Below are 15,427 nucleotides of genomic sequence, written 5' to 3'. Positions count from 1 at the left end.
AAAGCAGGGCTGGGAGAATATGGAGACACTGATATTTTGAGATAAAGAATATGAAGAGGGTTTTGCAAAGGACTCCAACAAGATGCAGCCAGTGAGAAACTGTACCCAGGAAGCCATGTGAAGAGAAAGTGCTTCTAGATGGAAAAGTAGTTTAACTGTGTTGTACTTTGCTGGCAGGTCAGGAAAATGGAAGATTTCTATATTACCACTGGATTTGTCAATGGTAAGATCATGAGAGACTATGACAGAAGTAGTACCAACGGAGTGGTAGGTTTCGATGTCTAATGTAGTGGGCTCAAGAGAAAATGAGAGCAGGAAAGTGGTGACCAGAACGCAGGATGCTAAAATTGAAATTTGGCAAGTGCAGTTACAGATAACAACAGTCTAGGGTTTAACTATAATAATTGGTGGCTGAACTTGGGTACAGGTTAAGATCACTGAAGTTGAGAATGGTCAAAGGACTGACAGTGTGTGCTTATTTTTCCACGTATTAATTCAATTATACTAGCCAGTTAATGAAAAGCAAACAGAGGTAGAAAATAATACAGGTTACTCACAAAATTAGGAATTAAAAAATATTAATATAGGTCACAGAAATTAAATCATATTTTTCAAGAAGTTTTATGTTTTTAGTAATCTTAAAGGAAAATAAAACTATTATTTTATCTCTCTTACTTGAACATGCTCAATGTTCAAATATATCAATTTTGGCAGAAAATATTTGAGGGCAGAAGATTTTGGCCCTGATAGGTAAATCATTTAGATATGGCCTATGGCCTGCAATCATTTTTACTATATATCAATGTAAGTAGTACTAGCTGAAAACAAAATATTTTATTAATTTGGTAACGAGAAAACAGACACTTATACTTCTTAATTCTGTTTATAAAATTTATACAGCTGTATTTCACATACATAGCTATTTTAATCATTTTCAATCAAGATTTCTTAAAAGACCATAGGGGAAAAATATATATGCATCTTAAGTTTCTTAAGTAAATTCTGTGTTTCAAAACCCACTTCCTTTAGAAAAACAAAATCAGCCCAATTAATATCTCCAAAATGAATATTCCTTTAGCATACACAGATTGTGTAAGGCAGCAATTGAGAGATGAGAGTTTAAGAGCTCTGCTTATGAAGTTAAAGTACTAGCTCTACCACTTGGTACCACGGTGAATTGAGGTAGATTCTAAATCTCAGTTTCATTATGTATAAGAGGAAGACACTTGCTTGTTTAACTTCAAACAAGAAAATTCCTGTAAAGTGCTTAAAACATAGTAAATATTCAGTAACTGTTAACCTGTGTGATAACCATAATCATGAAGTGTCTAAAATTCCTGACTTGACAAATTATAATTTTGCAAACCTTTTGCTTAAAAGAAGACTCATTCTAATACAGACTTTCAAACTGTTTAAACTAAGAGCTATAGTAAGAAACTGTGACCCAGGACATACATATGTATGTTGATATTTTGTATTCTAATATCTCCCATTCAATTTTCTTTACTCCCAAAACTGTTTAATGAACCACCAAAATATCAACAATCCAGTTTGAAAAACAATGATTTAATACAGTAAGAAATTATAGCTATGCAAAAATTGGGTTCATACAGAATGTTAAAGTATATATCCAATTTATCTAGCATTTTAAAGTATTAGTATATTAATCTATGTTGACTAAAATCTATGCTAGATTGTAAACTTTTTGAAGCAGTGATCCTTTATAAAGTATATATCTTTGTGACAAATTCTTACACAGTTCTTATCATGAGAACCCATAATGCTTGTTTTGAATTCAGAAATTAAATCAGTTGCTGATTTTCCTGAATTTCAAAATACTTAGTATAATAATGTTCTAAAATAAGATTTCTGATGGTCTCATATTTATATATAATTTTCCTATCAAAATGAGGTAGGGAGAGAAGAAAATACCAAACTTTAAAAATAACTAGAAAACATTATTTTAAGAGGTAGCTTCTCATTTATATTCCAATTGGCTACAAATTTCAGAGACGACTCTGAATTAATTTTAACAGATTACCTTTGTTAAATTTATAGACTCTTCTCATGTACATACCCATATGATTAAAATATTTTCATATGTTGAAAACTTTGTTTTTAATATGTAGAAACATCTTATTTTCCTGAATATATTCCATAAGTCTGGAAATTCAAAAGTCAAGCAATTTATCTGTAATAATAATTACAATAACATTTATATATGAAATTCCTTATCTTTTAAGCATTCATTTTAGAAAGATGAGTCTATGAGCTGTTTTTTTTTTGAGATGAAGTCTCACTCTGTCACCAGGCTAGAGTACAGTGGCATGGTCTTGGTCTACTGCAACCTCCACCTCCCAGGTTCAAGCAATTTTTCTGCCTCAGCCTCCCAAGCAGCTGGGACTACAGGCGCACGCCCACTACACCTGGCTAATTTTTGTACTTTTAGTAGAGATGGGGTGTCACCATGTTGGCTAGGCTGGTCTCGAACTCCTCACTTCAGGTGATCCACCCGCCTGAGCCTCCCAAAGTGCTGGGATTACAGGTGTGAGCCACCGCGTCCGGCCAACTATGAGCTTATTGAAACTTAATCTTGAACTTATAAATGTTCTAGCTAAATGAAGAGGGGAGAATAAAGATTCATAACATAATGCTGTATTTTATTTGGTGCAAACATTAGGATTAACCAAGCACTGAGTACTTGAATAATGCTACTATTTCATAAAAAATATAGGTTAAAAGGGTTAAAAGAATTTTCCTGCTGTGAGGTGGATAAGTGGTGAAAGAAAGCCAAATGCACTTAATGAAATTCAGTTCATTGGTCCCAAGTGGTTCCAACAAGGAAATCTTATGCCGTGCTATAATTCATAAATTTGCTAATCTTCTTCCATGCTGGGTTCTAAAAGTTATGTGTCCTTCTTCACTGTTCATTTGTATTTTCTAAGATCAATGTTATCACCGTTAATCTTGTTTTACATCTTCATTTGAAATTAAATACTTTAAAATTTTCTGAGTTGTTTTATGAAACAAAAGTAATTTTATTAAATTCATAATCATTTATTTTAAAAAATATTTTATTCAATATATTCTTTACCAAAATTAAAACTGTCTTTTAAATAGAAATAAAACAATTTATATAAATTTTAATACATAGAGAGAATTAAGTCCACTTATATTTGAGACTTACAACTGCTTATGCCACTCATTAATTTGAAAAATCAATGTGTCAAAATAACGCTAAGCCTGCTGCCTTAGCTACTTACCTGTATTTATAGTACAAAATAATAAACTAGGAGAAAAAATGAAATAACCCATTTTAATTTTCCATGCTACCTTACCAAGATGTAATTAAGTTATTATTTAAAGGTCTATGTTACAAATGACACACCAGTTGCTAAATAAAAACAATAATTATTTGATGTTTTTTAAAAAAGCAAAATGGCACAAATGTTAAAATTCATTTAATAAATGCAAAAGCATACAAGAAACAATAAATAATTTAACTCTAAGACACTGCATCAAAGCTGGAAATTGAATGTCTATATTTAAATCCTTAAAATGGTTATCATGTAAGCAGCATATAACAAAGATAATTCTAACTAAATATCTAATAGCAATGACTTAAAAATGAGACAGGATCTTGCATTACCTATTGTGTCAGCTTTGCTAAATCTTCGAGTTACAACATTGTTCATGTTTCCATTTTCACATAGCTTCAATTCTGTGAGATATACTTCTACTTTGCAGTGCTTTACAAACATACCCTGTTCAACCACCTAAAATAATGAAACAAAACAAATCAGTGTCACCTATATCAATATATTTCACTCTAATAACAATATATTTAAAGAGACTTTAGAAAACTGCAGATCTTCAGTGAAAAACCAGTCACTATCAAAGCCTGTCAATATATATAAAAAAAGATATTGGATAGCTGAAATTTCAAAAGCAAGAAAGCTTTTTGGAAATTCTGATATTTAAAAGAAAGAAAGAATCATGATTTTAAAACATTAAGTGTCAGTTTGGAAAGGCATTCTACTGATCTATGAAGATACACTGGTACACCATAAATAATTAATATTCAGTATTTATAATGAGAAAGTTTACCCAAAATGACTATGTGCAAATATATACATATGTTGTTTATACATTAAAATAAATACAGTTCTGAGTGAAGATACATACTTCTTAGAGCTTCTAGTAGTGATCCCAAGCAGAAAACCTTTAAAAAGTTGTTTATACAATTTCAACTCAATGGTTATACTATCACTGTTATGTTAAAATATATCTATTAAAATGATAACTCCAAATTACTGTTGCCAAAATATTCAGCTATGGCTAGGTAACTGATATGTTAGTTTCACCCTACAATGACTTTATTTGACCTTTAACTACACACTTAGTAATTCTATGTAACAATTAAAAGAAAGCTGTTAAGCATGCAAGCCATAAAGCATAAAAAGGAAATACGTATATATTAAGGTCACCTTTTAAATAAGTATAATTCCTTCTGATCTTCTAAAGGTTAACTGTAGGATTTCAGTCATGAATACTGTTTCTGAAAATAGTAATAGGCCTGATATGTGATCCATTAGACAAATATGGCAAAAGGGAGGTTCCAAATAACTGCTGGATATACTCACAAGCTTACATCAATTCAGAAAAGGAGTTTACAAACTTGTCTTTCACTGCATGGAAAAAATTCAAATGCAGTTCATCTAGTATTTACTATCTAATCCGACACACATTTTTATGATACTTTGTCATATATATTTTCTTAATCATGCTTGTTAAAATTTTTTTAAACAGGCAGCAGTCTGTACCTCTCCTTCTGCTAATAAATGTAACTTGTTTTGTAAAACTAATATGTTAAACTACTGAGATTTGTTTTAAACCTCTTAAGCTGATTTACTTCATGGTTACAAATGTAATAACATTTAATTTTATAAGATTACTTGTAGTTATATTTAAGTAGAGAAACAAGGAATCAAATATTCTTATCAGTTAGTAATTTCTGTACTGGGGCTCAATATCTGAGTAAAATCCTAAAATAAACTACATTAAAGTAGCTACTAATCACTGGTAGTTACTAAAACTAAGGTAACTGCAGGCCTCATTTTATGGAAGAAAGAGAAAATGGAATGACCAACACAAAGCAGGATTAGAGATAAGTAAGGTTAAATAACAACCATAAAATAAATCCCCCATTATGATTTATATTGACATATATACTTTCTAAATAGGCATAGTTTTCTAAAAATGAAAACAGATTTCCATAATACTATAGATATTTTCCTGGAAAGAACCTGGTGACTTAACTGTCAGAGTCATTGTGAAAACAAAATATCAAGAATATTTCAAAATCCACACTACCGGGATTCACAATTTTTCTTACCATTTTTTTCTTTTCTCCTACATTTTACATTGCTAAAACCTTCATCATCACTACTCAGAATACTGCTACTATATTTATAAGATATTTACTTTACTAATTCCAAAAGTAGTGTATCAACAAGGTGTCATTTTTAAAAACATGAGTTTGTTGTCAAACTATTTGAAAAGTATATGTACTATTAAAACCTGAAAATAACAGCACCATAAAAGAAAAATAATAAGCACATTTACGAATCAATGTTATAACTGTCACATGCAGATTATTTGTTTTTATAATGTCCTTCATGTTTGTTTACATAAAATCTCCTTCCTACCTTAATTAAAAATGTATGCATTGAAAATGATAGTCATGAAGACTAATAGAAAGAAACAAGCTTAAAAAAAAGTAAAGTTTTATTTACCTAATTATTATAACTATTAAAATATATATTTGAAATAATATTGGAAGGGGGATATTCAGAAATGATAGTTATGTTTCAATATTATAGATGATAGTTATATTTACTCTCAGTGAATGATAACACTGTTATATTACCATAAATAAAAAGTGAGTACATGATGAAATCTGGCTCCTTGTCCAGAATTTAAGACTTATGGACAGGCAAACATATTTTCATTAATTTATAATCATAATGAAGGCAAAGTCTCTTCACTAAGTATTTGAGCTAAATATAGGTTTATAGAGGATTAAAATAAATAATTTCTATTTGTTCATTTTTTTTGCTGTGAATATTGAGGGCATTTTTTACAAGGTCATTAAACACACTAAATAAACCCAATATAGTCTACTCTTTATATCTGTCTGTGTATGAAAAGTTTCATAGAAACTTTACCTTCATTCCAAGTGCCTTCCTCCCTGAAATGGGAAGAGAAATAAAAGTAATTTCTAAAAAAATCTAGTACTATATAAACAATTTCGTAATACCAGGCTTCTAATAGACTGACTTACTCTTTTGTAGGAGCTAGCTTCATTCATTTTAAAAGTATTTGTTGAGTACCTACATTTGGTGCAGATAAACTAGACCTAGATCCTGGAGTCTGAGTGAGAACAGGTAACGGTGAAGACAGAGAAGTACATAAATACAACAAAACTATGAAATCATAGTTCTTAATGTGTAAGAAACAAATCCTATATATGTGATATTCCGTCCACAAATATTTCAGAGTACTTTCTTCAGAAACAAAGACTCAAACATAACCACAATACCATCATCACACCTAAAAAATTAAAACTCATCAATTAATATCAAACATCCAGTCAAAAGTCAACTTTTCCTTCTCATTTTAATATATTGTTTGAATCAGGATCCAAGTACAGTCCATATATTGCAATAGACTTTTAACCTAGAAGTTCTCCATCTTTCCTATTGTAATTTTTAGTTTAGATCACTTCATAGATAGTGACATACACTCACTCTAAACAGGATGCAAATATCTAGTTGCTCCTTCTTTTGTGATGCTGGTGGACATTAAAGCCAATGCCTAGATCCAGTGATGGGCAAACTTATGAACTAAGTTTGGCTAAACTTAGGTTTAGATGGCTAAATCTACCCATCACCTATTTTTGTAAATATTGCTTTACTGGAACATAGCCACACCCATTCATTCATGTCTACGGCTACTTTCATACTCAATTATTAATTATCTAGGGCTGCTTTTATGCCTCAATCAGCAAAGTTTAGTCATTTCAAAAGAGACTAAAGGGTGCATAAAGCTAAAAATATTTACTATCTGGCCCTTTACAGAAAAACATTAGTGACCTATTCCTCCTACATCTTCAGTCTCTAGACCTTCAGCCTAGATCCATTAACTCATTAAGTCTTCTTTAATTTTACCCAGTAATGTCTCACAATTTTCAGTACAGAAAAACACAGTTCTTACTAGGTTTATTTCTAAGTATTCTGACCTGTAAATATTATTTTAAAATTCAACTTTATTAAGAGACAACCTGTTGAAGGGGAGAAAATATTTATAAGCTATTCATCCAACAGAGGACTAGTATCCAGAATACACAAGGACTCAACAACTCAACAGGTAAAAACCAATCCCATTTAAAAGTGGGCAAACGACATGAACATACATTTCTCAAAAGACAAACAAATGGCCAACGGTGTATAAAAACAGGTTCAACATCACTAATCATCAGAGAAATGCAAATCAAAACCACAATGAGGTATCACCTTACCCAAGCCATAATGGCTATTATTAAAAAGACAAAAGACAACAGATGTTAGTGAAGATGTGGAGAAAAGGGAACACTTATACACTGTTAATGGGAATGTAAACTAGTACAGCCACTACAGAAAACAGTGTGGAGATTTCTCAAAAATCTAAAAATTGAATTACCATTCAATCCAGCAATCCTAGTACTGCATATCTAACCAAAGGAAAAGAAGTTAATATATGAAAGGGATACCTGCACTCACATGTTTACTGTAGCACTATCTACAATAGCAAGGTATGGAACCAACCTAGGTGCTCATCAATGAATGAATAGATAAATACAGGGTGTGTGTGTGTGTGTGTGTGTGTGTGTGTGTGTACACATATATATACATATATATAAACAATGGAGTGCTATTCAGCCATTACAAAGAATGAAATCATGTCTTTTGCAGCAACATGGATGAAGCTGGAGGTCATTATATTAAATGAAATAAGCCAGTGACAAAATGACAAATATCATATGCTCTTATTTTTACGTGGAAGCTAAAAAATTTGACCACATGAAGTAAAGAGTGGAAAGATAGGTAACAGACACTGGGAAGGATAAGGAAAGGAGCAGGAAAGGATGAAGGGAATTGGGTTAAAAGTACAAACATACAGTGAAGATGGAATAAATTCAATGTTTGATAGCAGAGCAGGGTGACTATACTTAACAAAGATGTATTGAACTCGGGTGAAGGACACGCTAAATACCCTGACTTGATCACTACTTATTATATATATGTAACAAATTTTCTCATGTACACCATAAATTTGTACAAAATAAACTTTATTTGTTGCCAATAAAAAACTGGTTTCCCTATACTGCCCTTATATCAGGCAACCTGTTAAATTTACCTATTAATTCTAATTGTTTAACAGTACATATTTTTGGAATTTTAAACCTATAGAATCATGCCTTCTAAAACACCAACAATCTTATGTCTTCTTTTCCAGGTTCACTCTTTTAGTTCTTTTACTGTATTATCATACTGGCTAAGATTTCTAACACAGTTATTCTTGATTTGGGAAGAACTTTTAATATTTTACCAATAAGTATAATATTTACCAGTGGTTTCTATTCCTAGTTTTCTGAGAGTTTTTTAAAAGATCATACACGGATGTTGAGCATCAAATGTTCTTTCTACATGTATTATTTTTCTTCTTTATTCTGCTAAAATTATGAGTGCTTTTCAAGGTTAAAATTGTATTCTTTGAAAATGTCTACCTTGGTCATTTTGTCCTTTTTACATAATGCTGGATTTGTCTTGCTAACACTTGTTAGGACTTAAGCATCTATGTTCATTAGTGAGACCAGCCTGTAATTTTTCTTTCTTGTCCTTCAGGTTTTATGTCATGTTTATGCTAGCCTTATAAAATAAGTTGGAGAGTACTGCTTCTATTCTCAGAAAGAATCTGTATGGTATTGGTTTATGGTTTCCCTAAATATTTGGTAGAATACACTGGTAAAACTTTCTTGGCCTGAAGCTTTCTTTGTGGGAAGGTTTTCAATGACTCAATTTCTTTAATCAAATAGGTGAATTCGAGTTTCCTATTTATTACTGTATTAAAGTTTTGTTTGTCTAGAAATTACTTCATCTAAATTTTCAAATTACATAAAACTGTTCAAAACATAGTATTTTTTAAAAAAGTCTTTAGACTCTGGCATGTTTCCTTTTTCATTCATAATATAGGTTATCTGTGCCTACCCTTTTTATTCTTAAACAGTCTTGCCAGGACTCATCTTTATTTTACTGGTCTAATTTCACTGTTCTCTGCAATGACTGAATTTTGCTCATTTAGTGTGGGTTTGTTTCTATTTTTTTAACATCTACTTTATAATATTTCTTCTTAACTTCAATTTCCTTTTAACTTATTGAGACAATAGATTTTCATTTTCTTTTCCAATATTTGCACTGAAGTTATCAAATTCCTTCTGAGAATGACTTCAGCCATTCTTTCAAGTTGTATTTTCATTATCATTCAGTTTAAAGTATGTCTAATTTTCATTCTTCTCTTTGTCTCAAGGATTACTTAAAGGCATATTTTCCATTGCTAGGTAGTTGGGGATAATCAAGTTATGTTTTTGTTACTGATTCTAGCTTAATCCCACTAATGCCAGAAAATACAGTGAACAATTTCTATCATTTGAAGTTTACTGGAATTTTGATAACCCAGAATATGGTCAATTTTGCTCAAAATTTCCACTTAAGAGTAATGTGTATTCTGCAACGACTAAGTACAATGAATATGTCAATTAGGTTATGGTGGTTAATCATGTTGTTCAAATCTTAATTACAAGCTCACACATGTAGCTGTTGGCAGCCTCTGTTCCTCATTATGTGGGTCTCTCTATACAGTAAGTTAAGGGCAAAGTTATGGCTTTGCCCAGAGTGAGTGATCCGAGGGGAGGGGATGAGGAGTATAGCACACGTATGTGCACTCCCAATAGAAGTATCGGTATCCATTAAGGACTAATCTCAAAAGTGACATACCACCACTTCTGCCATATGCTACTGACTGCACAGACCAATTGTAGTACAATGTGGGAAAGAATTACATAAGAGTATGGATTCTGGAGGTCCCAATCACTGGGGAGCATCTTTGAGGCTGGGTGCCACAGTCTACCCCCTGGCCCCTAATGATTCACACAGTTCCTTCCCCCAAAACACAAAATACACTTACCTCTTCCAAAGGCCCCGACTAGTCTCAATTCATTTTAGCAACTTGGAGTTCAGAAATTTGTCATCTATAATTGACAAATTATAAATTTTCTATAAGCCTTTGAAGACATGTATTTTGAGACCCCTAGTGGATGCCTGAAACCACAAATAGCACACTAATCCCTATATTCACTATGTTTCTTCCTTTACAAACATACATACCTATGACAAAGTTTAATTTATTAATTATGTACAGTAAGAGACTAACAATAGCTAATAATAATATAGAACAATTAGAACAATATACTGTAATAAAGGTGATGTGTATGTGGTCTCTCAAAGTAGCTTATCATACTGTATTCATCCTTTTTCTTGTAATGATATAATAAAATGTCTACGTGACGAGAAGAGATGAAGTGAATGACATACATTGTAATGCTGCATTATGCTACTACTGCCCTTCGACAAACCACTGTGACAGTAAATTGACAGCCAAGATGGCTACTAAGTGACAAATGGGAAAGTAGTGTATAGTGTCCATGCGGAGGACATGGAATGGGGTAGCATCATGTTACTCAGAATGGTGCACAATTTAAAACTCATGAATTGTTTATCTCCAGAATTTCCCACTTAATATTTTTGGACCATGGTTGCCTGCAGGTAACTGAAATCGCGGAAAGCAAAACCATAGATGGGGGGACTACTGCAGTGTCTCTTGATCTATAGGCCTGTGAACTAAGAGACAAGTTTTCTGTCCCCCATACACCCAAAATAAAATGATGAAGCACACAGAACATAGCCTTTTAAATGTTCCTGTTTTATAAGAGGAGAAATAGGAGGTACAAAGGAATCAATGGTCCATAGCTATTATGAAATCTACCTGGACAAATATTAGAAATTCCTTGACTGGAATTCAGTCCTACCCTTGCCTGAAAATTATTCTAACATTTGGTTCTGTTCTCTGAGTCATCCTTTTTTCATGCATTAGCACATGCTTGAAGTTAAGTAAATTTTCAGCCTGATTCCAACTTATTGGGTCTGGGAAGTCAAAGGCCTCTTTCATTTAATACTGTCTCTGCAGTCGAAAATGGCAGTGGTTCTGTGAGGTAATTCGAAAACAATGTAGGTCTCCACCGGATCTTACTGTAGTTCTTTCCATTAGACAAAAGCCATATCCACAAATATTCTCTAGGATAAGTCCTCTCTACTTTGGCTTTATGCTGAGAAAGCTAAGGTGTTGCCCATAAGCTTCTTGAAGCCCTCCTGTTCTTAGAAGCCATATATTGAGAAGACATCCTTAATATTATTAATTAATATTACTAATGACAGGACAACCTCTAAGTTAACCCTTAAACGCTTTATAGGGCCTTTTGTCTGAATAGTGCTGTGAGGCATGACCTTTGACTTTTCTGAGGTAACTTACAGTCACACCCTTGGCTGCAAGATTAGATCACACTTTTTTCTGAGAACTCTGAGTCTTATCTTTGCTCAGAAACACTTCTTAGAATCAGCATCGTTTGCCATCTGGAGGGGCTATGAATCTTCAAAACTAGTAAATATTGGCTCTGTTTTATTGCACAATCCTTTCTTTAGTGTATTTCTCTTCTCTCACATCTGACTATAAGCAACACAAAAAGAAACTAGGCAGTAATTTTAACACTTTGGCAGACCTCTAATTTCATTAAATACTACCTTTAACCTTTCAGTTTACTGCAGGCAACATGCTACTAAACTTACTCTGCCACTGTATAACAAAGACCACTTTCTACCCGTTTCCAATAAGACCTTCCTCACTTTAAATTCTCGCTGGCAGCTATCTCAAAGTCTAGTAACCTACTAACAGTTTGTTTAAAGCCCTTTAAGCTTTCATTGATACTCTTAAAGTTCTGACAACTTCTATACACTGTCAGCTCCAAAGCCACACCACATTTCAAGTTTTCATAACAGCACCTATTTACAGGTACCAAGATCAGTATGTTATCAATTGCTGCATAATAAATTACCCCAAAATTTACCAGCTTAACATAGCAAACATTATCTCACAATGTTTCTGAGGGTCAAGAATCTGGGAGCAGCTTAACTGGGTTGATTCGGTGTAGAGTTTCTCATGAGGTTGCTCTCAAGGTATGGCTGGGTTTCAATCATCTGAAAGCTGAACTAGAACTAAAGGATCCGCTTCCAAGGTCACTCACATGGTTGTTGCAGGCCTCCGTTCCTCTCTATTGGCCAGAGATCTCAGTTCCTCACCATGTGGGCCTCTCCATAGGCTGCCTGAGTGTCCTCGCCATATGCAGTTGAATTCCCCCGAGTGAGAAATGAGAAAGAGAGACAGCTAGAGTGCGTGTGCACCTAAGATGTAAGCCGCGGTGTTTTTTTTATAACCTAATCTTGAAAGCGATGTATCATGAGTACTGCTATATGCTATTGGCCACACAGACCAACCTCAGTAAAACATGGAAGAGGAGTGCCCAAGAATATGGATATGAGGAGTTGGGGATCACTGGGGAACATAGTGGAGAATATTATCTTAACTTACATGCTAACACTATTGCATAGTTTAATTTTACATGCATTTTCAACTCCATAAAAATTATTATCAATGTTTTCAACAGTCCATCTTAAGATTTATTCACAACATTTACATTTTGTCAGTCTACACTGTTTTCCTGCATCTCCAAGCTTACAACTGGAATAATTTTCCTTCCTTTCTTAAGATTATTTTGTAGTGCCTTTAGTACAAGTCTGCAGGTAACAAATTATATTAGTTTTTATTTGAAAATCGCTTTTTTCACCGTCATCCCTGAAGGATTATTTTCTTAGTCACAGAATCCTATATTGGCAGTTATTTTCTTTTAACATATCAAAGTCTACTGTTTTCTGGCTTCCACAGTTTCTCTTGAGAAATCATTACTTTGTCTTATCCTTATTTTGAAGATAATATGTCTTTTTCTCTGGCTATTATTAGAAATATTTTTTTGCCTCTGCTTTTGAACATTTGTACTGGGTACTGTTTTGTTTGTATTATTTCAGTTTGAGATTCATAGCATTTCTTTAATCTAAAGCATGACACCTTTCTCAGCTTGGGAAATTCTCAGCTATTACCTCCGTAAGTATTAAGTCTACTCATTCTTTCTTTCCTCTCCAAGATTCCAACTACATGTATGCATGTTAAACTTATTTACTGCATTCCATTTATGCCTTAGCTTTTTTCTGTATTTTCTATTCTTTTGTCTCTCTAAGCTTTAGACTCTATATTTTCTACTGACAAATCATTTAGTTTACAAATTTTCTCTTCAGTTCTGTTTGGTCTAATAATTTTCTTCCTAAACATTAAATCCACAAAATTTTCATATTATTAGTTTTAGAATTCTATTTGCTTCTTCTTTAATAGTTTTACCCTACTTCTTTTTTTTTTTTTTTTTAGCATGATAAGCCCAGTATTCTAAAATCTAATAACTCAATTACCTGGGTTTCTTATGGGTCTGTTTCTATTGTCTGCTGTTTCTCTTGGATTTTGATTCCGTTGTATTTTCTGCTTATATCCCTGCTTTCTTTTCGTCCATTCTTTGAGTGTTGACACTATAAATTACGCATTTTAGAGATCTTTGAGGTACAGGAAGATGTTTAACTTTGTTTCTGCATTACAGCTAAGGGAACCACCAATCCTAGATTCTTTAATGCAATCAGAGATGGGTAATATTCAAAGTTGGGCTTCAGCCACTATAAGCTGTTCTATGTACTTCTTTGAGTTCCACCTGCATCAGTCATGTGGGGCACAGTGAAAATGCAAATGAAATTCCCAAATTTAAGTGTGATTAATTAAATTTTACTGCAGATTTAATGTTGTAGGAAACTGCATCTGTAATAACAACTCCAGGCAATGTAATGTAGCATATGAACATTTGCAAACTATTTTACAGGTTGAATATATTTCATTTATCTTATTAAAAATAAGTATGCGGTCTCCTAAGAGATTTGTCAAATGTTTTTTCTTTCTACTTGTGTGAAATTTTTTATTATATTTTACTTTGTTATTACACAGAGGTTTCAAGAACTCTCAGTGAGGAATACTTCAAAGAGTAACGGCAACGAAGTTGGCAGTTGATCTGTTTACCATATTGAAGACTGCTAGTGTATAACGTGCTACATTTATAAGAAAAAAAAAAGTGTATCGTTAAGATTAAAGGAATACAGTTGAATACATTTAAAGATATTTTGGACACAATTTTTCCTTTATCCTAGGAATGAAATAATTCTAGATAGTTTTACAGCTAAATAGGCTATCCTTTGATCAAAACACTCAATTCTCCAGCAACTATAGATAAAGCAACTTGATCATTTTACAGCTCTATAAGGCTAGCATTCCTACAAGAGAGAAATTCTAATTTAGAAATGGCTGAGTGAAACTAAGGAATAAAACTAAACAAAAATAAATAAAAGGTACACTCAAGATCTGTTCAGAAAATAAGATCCAAGGTTAGCTTCTAATATACCTAAAACCATAGATACACAAATAAAAACTGTTTATATGGCAACTTCGTAGCACCAATTACAAATAGATTCAAATACAGTTTGGTCTACTAGAGGTTTTTTTTACCTTTATGTTACCTAATCCAATTTTTTAATTGTTTCTATGCTGTGGGGGACGGGGGAGTGCAGGGGGACCCAAACCAGATATAAAATTATACCAAGAGATTTTGGTCCCTTCTCAGCCTCCCACCCCTCCCATAATAAATGATCAAACACATGTGTAAGGTTCGCTCATTTACCTTGAATATTTGGTATTCTACTATAGCAACACCCTTATTTATTGCTTTTTAGTTCCCTAAAATAAAGAAAATTGGTTATTCTCAATGTTTCTAGACTATAATTTTAAAATATTAAAGGATATGAAAAAAATCTACATTTTCAAGTTTAAAAAATTTTTATGTTCCAAAAAACATTGCTTCAACTTTTAGTTTCTTCATTGTTTTCAATTGTTTTATCAAAAACAGTGCAGCACAGAAAACAGGGTCAAGTTGCCAAAGTCTGTATCCTGATATGACTTTCTAAAATAACTAGATCCTAAGTTCTTATCCTCATTTCCTATTTGTAAAATGGGGATATTACTACTTACCTTATAGAGTTTCTCTCTATATACAGAGGATTAATCAATAATACGTACT

The 15,427-nt window shown here is 32.6% G+C and overlaps 1 protein-coding gene across 1 annotated transcript in view; it reads right to left on the bottom strand.

The window, feature by feature from the left end:
* USP15 (ubiquitin specific peptidase 15) overlaps positions 1-15,427 on the bottom strand; it is a 151,145-nt gene that overhangs the window by 91,940 nt on the left and 43,778 nt on the right. The window contains 2 exon segments of the mRNA XM_017885689.1: positions 3,650-3,776; positions 14,318-14,405. Of these exon segments, the coding sequence (XP_017741178.1) occupies positions 3,650-3,776; positions 14,318-14,405 (215 nt within the window).

This window comes from Rhinopithecus bieti, unplaced genomic scaffold, assembly GCF_001698545.2.
Source record: "Rhinopithecus bieti isolate Rb0 unplaced genomic scaffold, ASM169854v2 scaffold_14700, whole genome shotgun sequence".
NCBI lineage: Eukaryota > Metazoa > Chordata > Mammalia > Primates > Cercopithecidae > Rhinopithecus > Rhinopithecus bieti.
The sequence above is the reverse complement of the archived record's forward strand: the minus strand, read 5'-3'. Positions and strand labels throughout refer to the sequence as shown.